Raw genomic sequence first — 20,127 nt, forward strand, 5'->3', positions numbered from 1 at the left:
GTCCGAGGGAGATTGACAGTCATGATTAGCTTCTTCCATTTTCTAATGATTGCTCCAACAGTGGACCTTTTTTCACCAAGCTGCTTGGCAATTTCCCCGTAGCCCTTTCCAGCCTTGTGGAGGTGTACAATTTTGTCTCTAGTGTCTTTGGACAGCTCTTTGGTCTTGGCCATGTTAGTAGTTGGATTCTTACTGATTGGATGGGGTGGACAGGTGTCTTTATGCAGCTAACGACCTCAAACAGGTGCATCTAATTTAGGATAATAAATGGAGTGGAGGTGGACATTTTGAAGGCAGACTAACAGGTCTTTGAGAGTCAGAATTCTAGCTGATAGACAGGTGTTCAAATACTTATTTGCAGCTGTATCATACAAATAAATAGTTAAAAAATCATACATTGTGATTTCTGGATATTTTTTTTAGATTATGTCTCTCACAGTGGACATGCACCTACGATGACAATTTCAGACCCCTCCATGATTTCTAAGTGGGAGAACTTGCAAAATAGCAGGGGGTTCAAATACTTATTTTCCTCACTGTATGTGTGTGTGTGTGTGTGTGTGTGTGTATATATATATATATATATATAAATACATTATGCTATTTATTTCACCCGTATCACCCAGTCCTACAAAACACATATTGTACATCCAAGTTTCTAGAGGATTTATAGAATTTCTGTACTGACAATTTAGGGTTATTTATACTGTTTACTGCTACAGTATTACTAGTACTAACTGCATATGCAACAGTTCACAGGAACCAAGCATGTAGAACCACCTGTTGTCCAAATGCCATATTTCCCACTCAAGGTGTACTAGTGGAAGTCCATATGTTGGTCAAATACCCACACCATGCCCACCACCATGACCTTGGGTTGAACTTGTCTTTTAAGATGTGCTGTTAACCAGCCTTCACCCTCCTTTTTCCTCAGTGGTTGTGTTCTCCATCCATCCAACAACAGAGGAGGACGCTGTGTGGTGACGCAGTGTGTTTCTTGTTCATCACACCACTCGCCAGCCTGTCAGGATGGCTGTGTGTTCAGGGCGCCATGGACCTCTACTACACCAACGGCATGGAGGCCCTGGGACTCCTTGTACTCACATTGGCCCTCTTTACCATATACGTCTTCTGGACCGTGGTACGCTCAGGGTCTATACAGCTAATTCAGACAGAACATGTGCTTATTTTACCCTCCTCAACCTTAAAGCTGCAGTGTGGAACTTTTCTCTCCCCTTCAGGCAGTGAGAGTAATTACTCAAACTCGTGATGTATGTTTGCCTACAGGTGAGCTCGTCGTTCTGGGTTGCTCCACCCTACAGCTCCGGCAAACCAATCATTGTTAGTTGACATAAAACGCATCACTACCGCCAGTGCAGGACTGTCGACACAGACACCAGATTTAAAAACTCTGGTGTCGTGGAAAATACGGAGCGGCTCAATCAGAAGTGTGTGAACTTGTTTGGCAAGGGCTTGAATGTAACGGATGTTAATCTATATGTAATAGTGCCACGCACCGGCCATGTGTAAAACCCAAAAACTCAACTGTAAGATGTTCGAATGCACTGTAGAACTGAGGGGACCTGCAGAGTTGATGATGCTGCTCTCTGGGTTCATCCGGGTTCATCTGGGTTCATCTGGGTTGATTTGGCTGTTGAGAAATATTGAAACAGCTAAGACTAACAGATTTTTTTGTTTTAAATCAATCCTCCAAATAGTTTATCTTTAAATCCAAAATTCACAAGACAAAGTGAAAGTTCATTCCTGATCTTGTGAACAGTAGTTTGACAAAATAATCTTAGCCTCATTTACTAGCTTTTACCAGGCTTTCAACCACATCTCATGGTCTTCTGAGTTTGCTCAGTTATCATGGAAAAGGCACAGGTGTCATCACATGACCAAAGTATGGCACTTTGTCCATGTAACATTGATCCTGTATTTAACCATTGACCTTTACAGGCTGCACTGAAATATGAAAAAATTTGATGGTCATTTATTTGTTTCTCAGGTTTCTGTGCGCTACCACATGCATCTGTTCAAGACATGGAAGAAGACCGACCAGAGAGTGCAACTGCAGATTCCCTTGCCTGCCCACACCACACGTCACCAACAGACCCTGTCCATGAACACCTTCGGCAAAGCCACCAACAAAGAGACTATGGTGTAGACTACATTCTACAATCCTGAACATAAGTCACATATGAGGGAGGATAGTAACAAAGCTCAAGACAGGTTCCAATCCTGATATAGAAAAGTTGAAGCCAGGACTAAAAGACTCCTTTAAGAGGTGGAGGACAGAGTCTGTCTCACATCTGACATCTTTTCTGGAGAAGACAATGAAGCGTTCTAATCTGCCAATCCAGTTATTTTCCTCCTCATGGAACAAGCAAGTGTGTTTGACTTTTAAGAACTAAAGATAGCGATACTTTAGCTCAGGCACATCATCCATCTGACAACTCATCAGGTGTTCAGATTGACTCTTTCACACAAACTTTTCAATAAAGCGCTGCTCATCAGTCATGTCACTGCTGATCTCGAAGGGTTTAGAGGGATCTGTCAGTTTGTGCCATTTGTCCAGGTTTTGATACACACACAAATGGCATCCACCCATTATCTTCATGTGAATGTACAGGTGTTGGTCATATAATTAAAATATCATCAAAAAGTTGATATATTTCAGTAATTCCATTCAAAAAGTCAAACTTGGATATTATATTCATTCATTACACACAGACTGATATAATTCAAATGTTTATTTCATTTAATTTTGATGATTAAAACTGACAACTAATGAAAATCCCAAATTCAGTATCTCAGAAAATTAGAATATTACTTAAGACCAATACAAAAAAAGGATTTTTAGAAATGTTGGCCAACTGAAAAGTATGAACATGAAAGTATGAGCATGTACAGCACTCAATACTTAGTTGGGGCTCCTTTTGCCTGAATTACTGCAGCAATGCGGCGTGGGATGGAGTCGATCAGTCTGTGGCACTGCTCAGGTGTTATGAGAGCCCAGGTTGCTCTGATAGTGGCCTTCAGCTCTTCTGCATTGTTGGGTCTGGCGTATCGCATCTTCCTCTTCACAATACCCCATAGATTTTCTATAGGGTTAAGGTCAGGCCAGTTTGCTGACCAGTTAAGAACAGGGATACCATGGTCCTTAAACCAGGTACTGGTAGCTTTGGCACTGTGTGCAGGTGCCAAGTCCTGTTGGAAAATGAAATCTGCATCTCCATAAAGTTGGTCAGCAGCAGGAAGCATGAAGTGCTCTAAAACTTCCTGGTAGACGGCTGCGTTGACCTTGGACCTCAGAAAACACAGTGGACCAACACCAGCAGATGACATGGCACCCCAAACCATCACTGACTGTGGAAACTTTACACTGGACTTCAAGCAACGTGGATTCTGTGCCTCTCCTCTCTTCCTCCAGACTCTGGGACCTTGATTTCGCTGTGTCTTGTTCAAGAGTGGCTTGACACAAGGAATGCGACAGCTGAAACCCGTGTCTTGCATACGTCTGTGCGTGGTGGTTCTTGAAGCACTGACTCCAGCTGCAGTCCACTCTTTGTGAATCTCCCCCACATTTTTGAATGGGTTTTGTTTCACAATCCTCTCCAGGGTGCGGTTATCCCTATTGCTTGTACACTTTTTTTCTACCACATCTTTTCCTTCCCTTCGCCTCTCTTAATAATAAAATAATTCCTCTATTAATGTGCTTGGAGACAGAGCTCTGAACAGCCAGCCTCTTTAGCAGGTGTCTTCAATATTGAACCTTTTCACAATATTCTAATTTTCCGAGATACTGATTTTGGGGTTTTCATTAGTTGTCCGTTATGATCATCAAAATTAAAAGGAATGAACACTTGAAATATATCAGTCTGTGTGGAATAAATGTATACAAGTTTCACTTTTTGAATGGAATTACTGAAATAAATCAACTTTGATGATATTCTAATTATGACCAGCACCTGTATTCAAGGCGGTATGGTGAGCATCAGCAACTCATATCACAGCATTTAACTGCTCCTTCCCATGTAAGAATGTAAGATCACATTTGATGTTTTAATTGTTTTTCCCTCAACCACATGTATGCTTCAGGCATTTTTTTTTTTTTTATTAAATCATGGTGAAAGACAAGTGTGACATGTACAGTTACAAGGGCCCCCATATGGAATTAAACCAGAGATGTTAATATTTTGGTCTTTCTGGTGAATTGGACTCATGTACTGTAATGGTGAGGGGCAGCAGGACATGAATGCTTTGGCTACAGTAGACGCAGCTACAGCCACACTTTGTTGTATGGTTTTCAAATAAGAGTCTACAGCCATACTAGGTTAAAGGTCAGAGGTTCAGCTAAATTATTACAGTTTATTCCAAGTTGGATGGCAAGGTCATTGGGACATTTCAATCTGGCATAAAGTTGTGGACCAACTGACTTAAAGCCACATCGGTGGTGTGGCGTGAAAAAAAACAAAACAACATTTGCATTAGCTCTGATCCAGGATCGTCACACTGCAAACCATGTAAAAGATCTAAACTATAAAGACAAATCTATCTGGCCCAATTTGATTTGAGTGTAATGTAGGAGATCTTTCTTGGTCAGGGCAAATCTGTCAATGATGTCCGTACCATAGATGAAATTATACAGGGCTGAATCTAGAAATCTGAACCAGATCTCTCAAAACCTGGATTTAAAAAAAATAAATAAAGACCCACTGTGCACTAGATAAATGGTGTTGATACCACTAGAGCAAAGCCAGAAAGTGTTGGAAAAGGTATTTTTGAAAATGATAACTTTATAGGGGGTGGGGGGGTGAACGTACCATCTTGTCTCGTTAAAAATCCATCCAGCTTCTTAACTCCTCCAGGAATTCCCAGGTTGCTCCCAGCTCGGGAGCACTTTCAAGTACACAGCTTTCCCCTCCAAATTACTATAATTGAAATATGTTGCAATAAACAGTCTTCAATACTTAAAGCCACAAGTGTGACTGCATTTATAACTTTATTATGCAAACCATTTTATTTCACACATACATTCATTTAAATTAGATGAAATCAAGGCAAAGCTTATGATGTCTTGTGCGGTAAGAGCGATGACACAAGTGAGGAATACTGAGGTTGATACTGTTGCTCTAAGGCGTCTGAGCTGGTCACAGTCTAACATGTCATTGTCCTACTGAAGTTTGACAGAGACAAGACTTCGGTGCACGAGACTGGAACCAGATGGCAGGAGAGGTTTTCCCCAAGCGAACGTGAAGAATAGCAGGAGATGGACAAGCAGTCACATGACTGCACAGCTCACCTCCTTCGATAAATCCTGAAACAAACCGATCACTTTTATCATCATGGGACACATGCTAGCGTCATATAGAGTGCATTCATAAAGTATTCAGACCCTTCACATTCTCCTCTTTGTTATGTTGCAGCCGTGCTGCTTTTTTAAAACATTTTTCTCCCCAATTTACAGTCATTACCTATGACAACGCGAACACAGGATTTGAGAAGTTTAGACTCATTAAAACAAAAACTGAAAGATCACTGACATAAGTATTTTAGACCATGAACTCAGACTTAGTTTAAGCACCTTTGGCAGCAATTACAGCCTCGAGTCTACTATGGGATGATGCAACCAGCTCTGCACACCTGGTGGCCGATTGGTAACTCATGTTGAGCAGCTAACCTGTACTACAAAGCGAGGTAACTGGCTTATCCAGGTAACTTCAGGAGTAACTTCCTGATTAACCTGTACTATGAAAGGTGGATAAGTGTTACCTGAGGTCTGTTGCCATGGCAATGTATGCCGCATCTCTAAACTGCTCCGAGAAGGTTTTGTTCGTGGGTAACTCGAGGTTACCCTGTATACATGAGCCTCATACCACATCTGTACTCAGTGTTAATGATGAGAAGTTGGATATTAATTACACACCACTTGATAAAATGTGTTTAGATTTCATCCCGACTTATTCCACTGCGGCTGCAGCTGAAATTAAGCTAGGAAACATCAGCATTACAATCATACAGCGAGCACTGCAGCCTCTGATTTTAGGGAAGACATCTTCATTAATTAACAGGACAGTTTTAGATGCAGCCCATCTGTAGACTAATTGAATTATCCTAAAGTGTTTTCACATATTTAGATCGACTATTTTACGTGTCCAAAAATTACAGAGCCAGGGGGTTAATAAACCAAGAAAAAAAAAAAAAACACAAGTGTCAAATTTACAACAACAAAAATTCCCTGAAATTAATGTTTTCTTCAGAATACACCCAATTCACAGAAAAGTCTCTGAAGGTGCATAATTAAGTGATAAACTCACTTATTTCCTCACTGCTAAATCAGATTGTGAAGTCTAATATAATTTCCCAGTCAACCACCTGTCCCTATCTATCTAGACACACACACACACACACACACACACACACCCACCCCATAACAGCGCCTCCACCTTCTGAGGAAACGAGACTTTTCATGTAAGCAAGGATATTTTAACTCTGGTTTACTGTTCACTCATTGAATCCATTCTCACCTTCAACATCTCATCCTGGCTCAACCTCCTCACTGCCAAACAAAACCAAACTCTCCCGCATAATAAACCACTGCAGCAAGATAATTTATCTTTACAACCGCTCTGATCACAGGGGACCCCTCTCACCCTCTCGTACGGTTACTGCCAACAGGCAGACGATATAAAGTTCCACTGGCCCGGAAAAACATTTACAAGAAATCTTTCACACCGTCTGCAATAACCACTCTGAACAACAAAATGACATTGTACAGCTGCTGTTTTTATGTAGGGTTTAATTGTGCGTTTTAAATGGGAGGCACTGTTCTGGGGACAGACAGTTTTCTATGCTACACATTTACTCAATGCGATGCCAACAAGCCTCCCTGGCTACTAGTCTTTAAACTCCTCATATCCTGACACCATCAACGTGCATTCTACTGGGGAAAATATAGAGCATGTTCCGTTGTGAAAAACTGCTTGCACAGCCCCTTTTATGCTAACGCGCACCAACTCCAATTAAGTTAACACCAACTCAACTAACCAACATCTTATTCACCTTCGTACCGTTTAACTCCAGTGTAGGCAGTCCGAGTTTGTCAACGCCCGAGTTTGCCTGATAACCCTGAGTTAACTCTGTAGGTTCAACTCCCTTCGTAGTACAGGCCACTGATAGGGGGATTTTCTGCCATTTTTCTCTGCAGATCCTCTCAAGCTGTTGGGTTGGACTGTATATAAAGATGAACGCATCTCCACTTCTACCCACTGTACAAAGATTAAGCCAAAATATCCACCCATACCCCTAGGGTGACTCAATCTCAAGCAGGAGTTAGCTGTCAAACTATAAAAAAAAAAAAAAAGACACCCCCCAGCATGATGCTGCCGCCACCACCTGCTTTGTGTTTTGTTGGGATGGTATTGCGCAGGTGATGAGCGGTGCCTGGTTTCCTGCAGACATGATGCCTATAACTGAGGCCAAATAGTTCAATTCTGGTTTCATTAGATGAGATCTTTCTCACAATCAGAGTTCTCAAGGTGCTTTTTGTAAACTCCAGGCTTTCATGAGTCTTTCACTGAGCGGAGGCTTCCGTCTGGCCCCTCTGCCATAAAGCATAGATGGGCCGAGTTGTTGCAGTGATGGGAGGCCTTTCAGGAGTTTCTGCCATCTCACAGGATCTTTGAAGCTCAGCGAGTGTCCATCGGGTTCTTGGTCACCTCTCTTGCCAAGGCCCTTCTCCCCGATTGCTCATTTGTGGTTGCTCTAAACTCCTTCCAATTAAGAATAATGGAGGCCCTTGTGCTCTTGGCGCCTCGACACAATCCTGTCAGAGCTCTGCAGGCACTTCCTTGGATTTTGCTCCGATATGTTTTGGAAGCTGTGCAACCTTTTATGGACAAGAGTGCCTGTCCAAATCATGCCCAGTTAATTGAATTTATCACAGAGGACCTAGAGCTACATTTCAAGTGTAACAGAAAAGGGTCTGAATATTTATGCCAATGTGATATTTCAGGTTTTTCTTAAAAATTAAGAAAATGTCTGAAAATCTGTTTTTGCTTCATCTTTGTGGGGCTACTGAGTGTAGACTGACTTAAAATAGACACTGATGAAGGGAAAAAAACCAAACACGAAGCATAAGGATGCAACATAAAATTTGAAAAATTGAAGGGGTCTGAATCTTGTGTGCACTATCCATGCATCTACATCCAAAATCAAACAAACATAATAGATACATAAGCGAGCAAGTTCTGCATGCAGCTTATTCAGATCGTCCCTACCTTGCACCGATGTTAACACTAGTGTCAACTTACTGTAGCAGTAGGAACATATAGTGAGTGTTAGGACATGCTAGCTTCTGCATTTGGGTACATACTCTTCATTCCTTCTATCTCATTAGTTTACTACACCTTTATACGTCACGTGTCGCAATGCGAGCAAGCTTTGCTGCTGTCAGTTGCACATATGCAGTACACCTGTATAATCCAATGCTCTGCAAAAATGAGACTGTCAGTGGTCAGGCCATGGCCAATCTAAATTAGCCACTTCAATGTATGAATTCAATGTAGTGTTGATTTTCGAAATACACTTTGAATTTTGCCCATTTGACAATGGCGCGTTTTACATTTGTTAAACATGTCCAACATTGTGGGGGCATGATCATCAATTCATACGCACCATTTATTTTTGCCACGACACCTACTGGGCTACAAAGTAGCTGTTTTTTCCCCCCCTGTAGTAGCAGCAGCTGGATTTCCTGTACTGCAGAAAATGAGCACATCTCTGGGGCCAGACAAACACTGAGCAGCAAACTTCTATATCAAAAAAGCAAATTTGAGTTAAAAGTAAAAAAAGTTGGCTGATTAGGAGTTCCACACATTTCCGTCAAAGTGGAAGGCGGCACACATCTCAAGCCTCGAGGAGAGAGACAAACCCACGTTTTTCCCCTACAGGCATGAGGGCGACCTACTAAACTGAGCTCTCCACCTCCATAATTTAAACACCAAATGAAGGAACGTCTTTTGGAAGCCATTCTGGAGGGTCATGATGGAACAGAGCCTCAAACACATGTTGGGTTTTAATTTGTCACCAATCATTGTGTAACATTTATGACTGGGGGGGGGGTCTGTATCATGAAGCAAGTGTGTGGGTTAGCCAGCCATCTCTGGGCTTAATGCAGGTTTCCTGGTATGCCTGCTCTGTGATACCAGAAATTGTTGTACACATTTCACCACTCGTGAAATGAAAAAGGAATACTCATGGGGAAATGTGAACGTTTCATCAACAAAAATGTCAATCATATTAAGTAGTCGATTCATGGTCTGGTGTTTCTTGTAATCAAGAACACTGCCTGTTCCACATGAACACACAGGGGGCTGGTTAGTTAAACAGAGTTAAGAGTCAACTGATAACCATCTTTATGTTACCAGTTATCAGATCGCCACTGTTAAGCTCAGGGATGCCAGGTAACCCGAAGAGAGACAGACCGAGCTGAACTTGCTTTGTTATGCTGGTCCCTAGTCTTCCACTCATGTCAACATGTTTGGCATGCTGCTAAATAAAAACACACAAAAGCCGCAGCAAACTGTGTTAAACAAGCCATGCATCTTGTGATTCATTCACAGACTAGAGCACACCAAGCAGAGGGCAAAGTCTCAGTGTGGCAGCATCACCCTCCTCACCTACAGTACAGCACGCTGTCTGCACTCAAGAGACAGAACAACACTTCTTCTTTCTCTTTGGCTTCAGTGTAAAGGGGAAAAAATAAAATTGACGTCACGTTTCATAAGCTAAAGCACTTGTGTTGCATCTGTAAAAGCGTTTACACGTCATTCTGCAGTCATGGAACTTTGTGGTTTTTGGCTGGTTTTGAGAATCTGTGTTTACCTGTCTCCGAAAGTGCTGGATGTCACTGCCTGCGACAAATTCTTCATCAAATTCCAGTTCGGTCTCTTCGCCACCTCTGCCCGTCATGCATATCCTGCGCTCCGCTACTTCCTGAAAAGGTATTGCATGACCCCTATGGTGAGCAACAGCCAACACCGTGAGATAGCAGAGACAAGCGGCTGCAGCTCACTTCACTTACCTCATGGTTGGGGTTCACAAGGGTCACCCTCACATCAGTTACGGGGCCCCAGCTCCTGTGCCCCTGTAGAATCAGGTCCCCAGACTCAGCCTCCGCCTCTGCTCCTGCTGCCCAGATCTGCCCACACATGCACCCCATTAATTTCTATTTCATATATTTGGCAAGCCCCCCCCCCAAGACAGTGATATGAGTTTTATTTCCCCAGTGAATTGAGGGAAATACAGTTAAACATAAATAACTCCTCACGGTAAGAGTCTGCCCACCAGCCAGGACGCAGGAGGAAGGGATGTGGAAGGAGATGTCTCCAGCGTCTGGGAACGTCCTGCGGACAACCCAGCCACCCAGCGGCTGCTCCTGGAAATGTTGAAAAGAGAAAAAGCTGGAAATGCTGTATATAAAGCTGAAAATAAGTATCCATGCTTTAAGTATATTTCATTAAAATTTAGGGCTAGGAATCTTTCATTTCCAATTTTTGGCGTCATTCAATGACTAGGCAAGGGTGCCAATTCATTCCCATTTTTAGTCCACTTTAAAATTTTATGAACCTAAGAGGCAGTTCAGCTGCAAACTGGTCTGAGTGAACAAGTAAAGCAGAGAGGTGAGTGTACACTGCATTCTCACGCCTCATATCAGTCTTCTGCCTGACAATGACATTAAAGTGTGATTTACTGTCCACCACAGCCTGAGTGTCTCAGTTCGTTAATAGTAACGGAAGTTGGTGTTCTGAAGTCCTCCACTGTGTTAATGGGGAGCACGGCCTCACCAACATTGCCCTCTGGGTGGTGCTGTACGACGCATCCACAACACTTCAGTGAAAAGCTAGTCTACAATATCAATAACTTATTTAAATTTATTTTTTGAAGTCAATTATGTTGATTTCCCAATAAAACATTATTAACTTCCCCTGCCAGACAAGTGTTCATCTCTACAACTTCCTGTTACAAACTTTTAGTCCATGTCCAACCCTGATGGCATCACTATGATGGGTTATTTTCTCAGATGTGACAAAGCTCCTCCAGACCTGCGGGACAAATTACTAAATAACAGTTTTCAGAGGCCAACCATGAAGTGACTTGGACATGTGTCCCTACAAGAAATAAACTGATCTGTGCCATGATTTAGTGAAACTGGGGCATTTTAACCAACAATCATACTAAAGAGCATCTTCAAAAACCTATTATCCAGCTGCAGTACAGCCTTACCATGTCAGCATTGTTCTTCAATTTAACAAATTTTCCATCCATGTCTACTTCTGCAACACTCAGAAGGCCATGCTCTGTTGGACGACTTGCTATTTTATAGGCGGGCGAGCTGCCCGAGGCCCCCTCGTGTTTCCGTTTCCGTCCCCTGAGCTTGCGGCTGCTGTGTTCATGTGTTCGGGCTACGGTCACACGCTGTGAGGGGCTGGGTGAAAGGTGCAATCTGAGAGAAATAAAGTATGCAATGTTTTTGCTTTAGAAAATCAGATGGTAAAAAGGATGCTGCTCAACTGTTGCATGATGTACATAGATGACAGGCATACCTCTGTTCCTCCACCTCCAGCATCTTCCTGTAGGCATTAATTTCCATATCCAGGGCTAGCTTCACATCCAGCAGGTTCTCATAGTCTTCCAGCTGGCTGTACATCTGGCTTCGCATGCTCAGCATCTCCTGCTCTTTCTGACAAAGTTTCTGCTGCCAAACTTCTCGCTCCCTGTCAAGAGTCCTCTCCAGCTCCTGAAAGCGGCTCTCCAGCATCATTTTCTGAGAAATGAAGAATAAACCAATGTTAGCATGAAAGAACCGTTCGACAACATTACCTAGATGCCATGTAACAACGAGGTTAGGCACAAATACTTGCAAAAACAAAGATGATCAATGAACAGGAGAATCTGCTGGTTTTAGATGAACAACAAGAGTTAGCTCAACAAGAAGCTTTAGCCAGGCTGAAACCATAAAATGACCACAGTGGTTGAAATACTGAAGCAACTAATGCAGGGGAGGTGGTGTGTGCATTATTAAGACAAAAATGAAGGTCACATTGTGGGTATAAACTCGCTCAACTGTTCCAAGTCCAGTCCTGAATTTTCATGTCAATTTAAACTAACCTCCCAAACCTGGGTGAAAAACAAAGACTGGGGCCTTCTCCTACAAAGCAGGTTTAACCCTGGGTTTTCAGTCCTGCAATGGCGGTTCACTTTACATCACCATGGTAACTAAAGCTGACTGGCTAACCTGCTCCGGAGAGAACACTAAGAGCTCCGCCTACTGACCACTCCGTTCTCTTGGAAAATAGAATCACCATTTGGAATCTTGCAGACTGTTTAATGGGCTGCTGATGGTGATTCAGAGATGCTTTTGTATACAGAAATTGTCCTACAGACTGACGCAACGTAACAAATACATCCTGAATATGTCGAACTTGCTTTGTAGTACCGGCCCTGCCATATAAAATATATTTGTAAGCACTTCTGTTACATAACCCACATGTAATATAACTTGCATGGATTAAACAGCTACACATGCGACACATGTATCATGTCAACGTTATCATTTTTTTTTAAAAAAAAACACAAAGACAAAAAACCCCTCCATCTGTTTGGCTGCTAAATGCGCCATTCTTCTATGGCTTGGGTCAGCACGCTTTAGCCGCGTCGTGACAAAGCCGAAATGGCATGTGTTGGCTGGCTGTACCAGTGGCTAGAGAGTCTTTTCTCTCTGCTTAGTACATTCTTCTAGCCGAATATCCGGTTTGGATTTTCTACATTCCTCTGTGTACATTCAGATATCAGATGATCTGCTTCAGGAAATGCAATGTTTGTCACCAAATGTAGAAAGACACTGAACTGTGCTGCTCAACTGACGGCTGGAGGACAGAAGCAGTGCAACCAGAAATGAATTCATTTGGCTGGGCGCCGTGCCCAAGTCTTACTCCTGCTGTTTATTCACATGCTGGTGACATTCTTGTGTAAACATGCAAACATGACTGCCTATTGAGGTCAACAAAGATGATCAAGGTCATGTCTACCCATCGTACCATAAGTCAATAATGTTATTGTGACAGGCCTATACAAGAGCAACACTGGACAAGCCAGGGTCTAAAACCTAAAGAGGATTTTCAAAAGATAAGCGGCTCTCTGTACATGTACACTACGCTCATTGCTACCCGAGTTGCCTTATGATTGGTTCTTTTAAACACTACTGTGTTAATGTGCTTTATGCTCATAGAGTAAGAAGAATCAGATGTGGACAACTCATTTCAGCCTAGAAATACTTTGATCCAGCCATTTGCATTTTTCTGCCATTTGATGATGCATGTCAAAGACAAGAACACAACCCTCTCCCAACATTTAGCAACACGAGCTAGAAACCAACTTCCTTTCCCTATGATGACACTTCTGTGTAACGTTACAGAGTATTTAAATGCAGCTCCGTTTTTTCACGAAGAGTACTGAAACTACCAGGCTATACACAACGCTATTGCACAGAATGCTCTGGTTTGAAGATATACCCGAGGGACACTGATTTAACAAGGTGGAGGGAGCATTGTACGATGAAACAGGAAATGCAATGGTAAGGTTCTAGAACAATCCATGTAGACATCTTATTGGATCATCCAGTCCCTGTTATAAGTGTGCAGATTTAACTGTCTACTAGTTTCTTGTATCATTTGTACACATTGTTAACACGTTCTCCAAGTTTAGCCATTATGTCCTAACAGACCCAACATTGCTGCCTAATGAGCAGACTGAATCATCATTTTGTTGAATTTAATTCATTCAGTCTGACAAAGTGTTCATACAAAGAAATGTCGATGTAAGATTTTTTTTCCCAGAATGTTCACTTACATCAATAGTACAGCGTTAATCTCAGTCTATTCTTTCTTTAACCAGCAGAAATGGTGAATACAACACTAGACGTATTTAATTGCTGAACAAATCGGAGAGGTGGGCGGTGATGTCTTGGTGTTTTATTATGGACTGCACTTACATCTTTCTGGTACTGCTGGAGCTGGGAGCTGAGAGTCTCCACTCTGAGCTTGGTGGTTTCCAGTTCGTCTTTCGTCGCTGCCGCAGTGTCGTTTTTCTCCAAGGCAGCCTGCTGGGCATTCTGTAACTGCAGCACAGGAAAAAACAAAAAAAGTATTTTTTTTTTTAATTTCATAAACTAAACAATGTGTAGTAAATCTTGACACTTAAGCAAATCTTAAAGTGAAACTTTGTAATGATGCCAAGCTGGATGACAATCAGCAATGTGAGGAGTATATGCAAATGAGCCATGGTCATCTTCCCTTCATGTTGCCTGCATCCAGGTGGGTAGTAATGAGGTACATTTACTCCATTACATGTACTCCAGTCACTTAGTACTGTAAATTTTACTTGACAGTATGTTTATTGCAGTATACCTTTCACTGGAGTAGAGTTTAGAGGAAAATTACTTTTATAATTATTTTATTATTAAATGCGCTACTTTTATTTATTATTTGATTCCCAGTCAAGATGCAGGTGGTTAGCTGGTTCCAGGTCTGCTGGCACGCTCGTTATCCTACTGCAGCCATGCCTCCACATGACAAAGCACGAGATTTCAGAGTGAGAATTCAGTTTCCTGTTAAAAACAAAGGGCGTCTTTCGTAGGGATCCTTTCCATGATGTGTTTAACACCTGGTATAACAGGCCTGTTATGCACACACAAGAATGTAATTTTTCTTAATAATCCTTACATATTGGTGTAATTAAATCTTATTGAATTGCTCAAAAACCATCCTGTCCAAAACCAACTGGCTAAAACTACTGCTGGAAGAAAAACTATTTTAACAGTGTAATACTGGAATCAGACAGACATTCTGGCTACTTTTGAGCCAGAATCCAGGGCGGAGGAATTACAGCATATGGAGGAGGCAGCCGCTACAGTCAAGTCCCAGAGCTGCCCCCTGTCAGCACAACTGCTGGTGCCACTGCCATAAATGTGGACACCGAAGCGGAGTCGCTGTGCGTTCCACCAAGCTTTGGGCCACATATGGACAAACATTAAGACACACCCAAACTCTAAAAAAACCAAACAACTCAAGCCAGCCAATGGATGTCTGAGCACAGAGGAAGGGTTTGTTACAAGCACAGCAACATTACAGAAACCAGTGTGTTACCCAGTGGTGCTATCAGAGTTTAGCCTAATGTTAGAAGCTCTGAGCGGCTGTAGGCGTTGGCGTAGTTTAGGAGTGACACTGGCCTTTGATGCAACAGTCCTAGAGCATTCTGGCTGCTGTCGGTTGTCTACCTTTTGAGCAAAAGGGAGTCCCTTGTCTTTGTTCTTTCTTGTCATGAAGCACCAATTTAAAAACAAAATATAGCTTTTTCCCCCTGCTGCACAGAGAGCCCATTTTATGAAATTAAAATCTTTCCAGTGGTAAAATCTCCCTCTAAGTTGTGTGTCGGTACCTTTGAACTGAAGGTCCTTTCCATCTCTTCTTTGTACTGGCTCAGCTGACACTCATGATCGTGGCGGAGTTGCTGCATCGTCTCTGCCAGTTTACTCTCGAACTCTCTCCGTCGTCCCGAGTCCACTTCCACTAGACGGCTTTCGTGTCTGCTACGTATCTCAAGGATCTCCTACAAAACATAAACAACTGTGAGCTGTGCAAGTATCAGTCTGAGGCGATACGTAAAATGAACAGATTACACTCTGAAAGACAAGAATTGGTTGAATCTAAAATTAGGTTTAGGTGGAGGACATTGAATTATAGCAAAGACTGCCAGGTGTGTGTGTACCTGCTCACTGATGTTCCTCTGGAGTTCGAGCTGTTCTTTGAGTGTTTGGACCTGGTTCTCCATTTCAACCCTCCTCAAGATTTCTGAGCTCAGTTGGTTTTTTGCATCTGTCAGAACCCCCTCTACCTGGTGACCACACACACGATCGCAATATATTAGCCCATTTCGAACACTGAATGTTTAACAGTATTGGCTTCATCTCCCTGTAAAAGTTGTAGTTTGAGCTTTCCAGCCCAGGCCTCCATCAGAAGAGTGTTTGTTAGATAGTGATACATTGATTTCTTATATTTGCATCCTGCAGAAGTGCAAATTAGCTGACCTAGCAACACAACCTGTAACTTGGTAAGACTAACAGTTTGCAAGCAAGCCGACAAGGTTTTTTAATCAAACTACATTTACTCATTTAGCTGACGCTTTCCTAGATATGTCAGAGGTCGCGCGCCTCTGGAGCAACTAGGGGTTACGCGTCTTGCTCAGGGAAACATCGGTGGATGTGTCAGTCACCCCACTACTACAAGTGGTAAATGTTCAAATCCTACAAATAGTTAACCTTAATGACCTCAGACATGGTAACTAGATGAAGAATCATTACATCTCCAGTAGGGTCCTTGAGGGAACTCCAGGGGGTCCCCAGCAACAAGGGGATTATTTATTTTCACTATAATTCCTTCCAGAAGTAACAGTGACTGAATCCATGACTACTTTAGTCATGATTTCATGCACTTTCTGGAATAACACATCTAAAAGCCAAAATCCTATCAGATGGGTGATCCTGGGACAAAATGATTTCAAAAGGGGGTTCGTGGTCTAATTTGTGTCAGTTTAGGGGTCCTAGACGTGAAAGAGTTTGAGTACCAATGCCCTACAATGTATAACTCTAGCTTTAGTTCATACGTGTTCCAGCTGGCCCTGCAGGTCCGTAAAGTCGTCACCGAGTGTCTTGTTTGCAGACAGCAGCTTCGTGTACTCTGCATCCTTGGAGCGGAGCGTCTCCTCGACGCTCCTCCACTGGGTCAACGCATTCGCCAGATCGCCCTCTTTCTTCTGGTTCCTTTAGTGAGAGATCAGAAGAGTTAATGTGCACCATGAAGGCAACCACACAACTTCTAGGGCTCTTCTCAATTAGTTAACACTTGAGGATTCCCAATACCTGTGATTAACCTACTATCCCCATCTTCCTTCAACAGAGAAATCCACTTTTAGAGGCCCGTAATTATCAGGCTTCTGACAGGAACTGTGGCTCTTTGGTATCTGTGTTTTGCTTTTGCAAATCCTTTGTGTTTTCCATATAAATCAAAATAGTCAATGAAATCATGTAGACCACCATGGCCAACTAGAGGTACATCCAAATTATTAAACCAGACTAAACCCACACATCTGCGCCAAGTAGACAGTGTAAATATCAAACCAAACTCAGTTTAAAAAAGGAAAGTTATTTGAATGTTTACCATCTTGCCAGCAAGGTTGCACATCATAATATATGAATCACTAGTTTATTGGGGATCAAATGTGTAATTAAAAAAGGTTTCAGTGGAGTGTAATCCATTTAAAGAAGTTTTGGCCCCCCATCTTGAGATACACCACCGAGGGCAACATTAGCGGGGAGCTGTGCGAGTAAAGAAAAGGGGGAAACGTAGGATACCCTGCCGCTCGGGCTATAGATTTCACCCGAACAGCAGCCTGATGTGAAGCAATTTTAGACATTTCTCGGTATGTGTTCTGCATGTGTGTGCGTCAAACGACATGCATGACTGCATTAAATAAGCCAATTTTTGAGGAGAGTCTGGCTTAACAGCTTCCTCAAAACCTGCACGGTCATGTGTGGCTATAACCTGCCTGGCTTGAAGTTTCCTGTACTCATCGCAGAGGTTCCCGTAGTCTATCTGCAAACGGGCCCGCTCTCCGGCCAGGCTGTCCAGGGACTTCCTGACGTCTGCCAACTCCTCCTCGTACAGCCGCCGCACGTTGCCCATCTCCCGGCTCTTCGATTCATCTTTTTCCTCCAGCTGAATAAGCATGGATGATCTTTCGCTTTCCAGCTCCTGAACCCGCTGGATGTAGTTAGCGAGGCGGTCGTTGAGGTTACGGAGCTCATCCTTCTCCTGGGTGCGGGACAGGCAGGTCGGACTGCTGCTGGACGCGGCTGCGCTGCGGCGGCTGGCGGAGCGGCTGGAGCGGCCTGCAGAGGCGGCGGGGGTGGAGGTGGCAGAGGCCATGATGGTGGTGGGCTGGACACTCCAGCAGTCAGGGTCCACAAGTGATCTAGATCCTGTAGTCGCGTCTAAAACACATATACACAACTATGGGCCGCAGTAAGGTGCACCCATCCGAACTAGGGATGTACGTAGTATTTAAAATGAATAAAAGTCACATTCGTCCAGTCCCGTAAAGTGCATGAAAAACCTGGATCTGCTCCTGTGTGCTTGTAAACTGCCCCTTGTCCTGTTTAAAGATGTCCACAGCTGAAATTAATCAAATCTGACGAGCCGACGCGCAGTGGTCAAGAGCCGCGTGAAGTCAGCCTAAATCACGCATTACATTTCCGGGTGTGATTTTCAAAATAAAACTGTGTTGACGGACGTTTTTGTGCGTAGCCTAATTAAAGACTGTTAAACGGACTGTCACATCGACTGCCTGTGTAACTGGATATACTGTTATTGTATTAATGCTTATAATGCAGGCAATTCAACAAGCCCAAATAAGAGTTCAAAACCATCACCCTGCTGTCTCAGCCCGCTGGGTAAGAAAAGATAAATTGTATATCTCAAAAAAAGGATAAACTAAGTAAGAAAAGGTTTACTTGATAAGTTTCGCTCAGTTCCTGGATGTCTATTGGATCATGATTATATTATTTGATCCCATAGACACTCAACATTTGAGCCAAAATAGCTTAATATTGCTGTTTGACATAACTTCTGACTACACCAAATAGTTTTTAAAACGGTCTGTTTTAAGGCATTTATTAGTTTCTGACACTGAGGGGGGGGGGGGACAGTTCCCAAAAACTACTGTATCTCTGAACTCTCACACATGTAGGCTATTCTATGTGATCTCCTTTTGATAACTAATGTAATATTGTTTCACTACCACTCACTGAGCCTCCTCTGAAACTGTTTGGAGACCCACCTCACTCTTTAAAAAAAATAAACCCTGCTGTAGACCAATAGTACTGTAAGTAAATAATTAGCACAAGCTACAAACAAATTTATACAGATTACACATAAGAGAAGAAACATTGTGATAGAGCTGGTTAGTAAAAAAAAGAAAAGGAAAAGGAGATGATGAAAGATGAAATTAGTCAATCTATAAAGAAGGCATCAGACAGAATTTGAAAAATAAAGTTGTCTAAAAAAAATCTCTTTTAAATGGAACAGAGTAAGTGATAAATAAATAAAAAGTGATGAAAAAGATGTTATGTAGGCTACTGAGAAGGAAGGAAATATAAAAATACTAGATATGTACATAAGCAAAAATATATATATACATAAAGTGAACAGTATGACAGAGGGTAGTATTGGGTAATGTTGAAATACATGAAACCTCTTGTGATGTCTGGTATTGTAAGTGTGAACCACTGAATTTTTGTGGGAAAATTACATCAAATGAAAACAGTACCGTTAAAACTACAGCAGTGAATGATACGTTTTTACGACTTTACTTTGAAGGCATAACCGGAAACCTTCCGTTCTTTTTTAGTGTAACTGTTTTGTATGACTGGAGGAATTCCTGCAGGACTCAGCTGATAGAGATGACTGGCCTCGAGCCGGGAGCTGATGTCACTTATCACAAGACTACATTTAAAGGGGAAGTTTATTATCCCAGATTTTTAATTGCAAATCTCGAAGACAAATATTAAATAAAAACGTTAACACATCCAGTTCAGGACAGTGTCTATAAAGCTGACCAGGTGACAGGGAGGCGGGCTCTGTGTTTTCAGTACATCAGTGATGCATTGTGTTCACACTGGTCAAAGTTGATTGGCAACGTTTCCCAGATGTCTTTTTTAAATGTTGAACTATATTATCAACACTATCTTGTTGCTGCTGCTTACATTCCCCCAGACGCAAATAAAATAATTACACTGCATAATTATTAAGTTTTCATTTATAAATGTAAATAACTGTAGGTTAGCTATTGTTTTATTTGCTTTATTTTTATTGTGTTATATATATTATATTTTAGACCTGTCCAGGGCGCACCATGCCTTTCTCCTGACGTCAGCTGGGATTGGCTCCCCTCCGCGTGACCCTGTAGTATCCGGTTGACGCTGGATGGATGGATATTAGGCCAATATAT

The 20,127-nt window shown here is 42.3% G+C and overlaps 2 protein-coding genes across 3 annotated transcripts in view; one reads left to right on the forward strand and one right to left on the reverse strand.

The window, feature by feature from the left end:
- zgc:158785 (uncharacterized protein LOC791214 homolog) overlaps positions 1-2,336 on the forward strand; it is a 7,420-nt gene extending 5,084 nt beyond the window's left edge. The window contains exons 3-4 of the mRNA XM_046033118.1: positions 935-1,141; positions 2,009-2,336. Of these exons, the coding sequence (XP_045889074.1) occupies positions 935-1,141; positions 2,009-2,167 (366 nt within the window). The 3' untranslated portion in view covers positions 2,168-2,336. The remainder of the gene's footprint in view (positions 1-934; positions 1,142-2,008) is intronic.
- A 2,634-nt stretch (positions 2,337-4,970) lies between these two features.
- Positions 4,971-18,257, reverse strand: lmnl3 (lamin L3). 2 transcript variants are annotated; one of them, XM_046033313.1, is made up of 11 exons: positions 17,668-18,256; positions 16,726-16,882; positions 15,832-15,957; positions 15,502-15,672; positions 14,057-14,182; positions 11,610-11,830; positions 11,290-11,509; positions 10,334-10,441; positions 10,088-10,204; positions 9,889-9,999; positions 4,971-5,320 (listed from the first exon to the last, which is right to left on the reverse strand). In XM_046033313.1, exons 1-11 carry the CDS (start codon positions 18,045-18,047, stop codon positions 5,285-5,287), a joined length of 1,773 nt encoding a protein of 590 aa, XP_045889269.1. In that variant the 5' UTR covers positions 18,048-18,256; the 3' UTR covers positions 4,971-5,284. The 2 variants fall into 2 exon arrangements, with proteins under 2 accessions (XP_045889269.1, XP_045889268.1); XM_046033312.1 differs by lacking the exon at positions 4,971-5,320 and adding an exon at positions 6,785-8,816 and having other exon boundaries at positions 17,668-18,257.
- Between the last annotated feature and the right edge of the window lie 1,870 nt (positions 18,258-20,127).

Source organism: Micropterus dolomieu, linkage group LG20 (assembly GCF_021292245.1).
Source record: "Micropterus dolomieu isolate WLL.071019.BEF.003 ecotype Adirondacks linkage group LG20, ASM2129224v1, whole genome shotgun sequence".
Classification (NCBI taxonomy): Eukaryota; Metazoa; Chordata; class Actinopteri; order Centrarchiformes; family Centrarchidae; genus Micropterus; species Micropterus dolomieu.

Bases quoted from the DNA above. Each gene is read 5' to 3' on its own strand.
- lmnl3 (XM_046033312.1), bottom strand. From the start codon at position 18,047: ATGGCCTCTGCCACCTCCACCCCCGCCGCCTCTGCAGGCCGCTCCAGC. The intron at 15,958-16,725 runs GTATGAACTAAA...TGTGGTCACCAG, and splicing joins TGCAGGGCCAGCTGGAACAC to GTAGAGGGGGTTCTGACAGA. The intron at 14,183-15,501 runs GTACCGACACAC...CCTGTGCTGCAG, and splicing joins AAAGGACCTTCAGTTCAAAG to TTACAGAATGCCCAGCAGGC.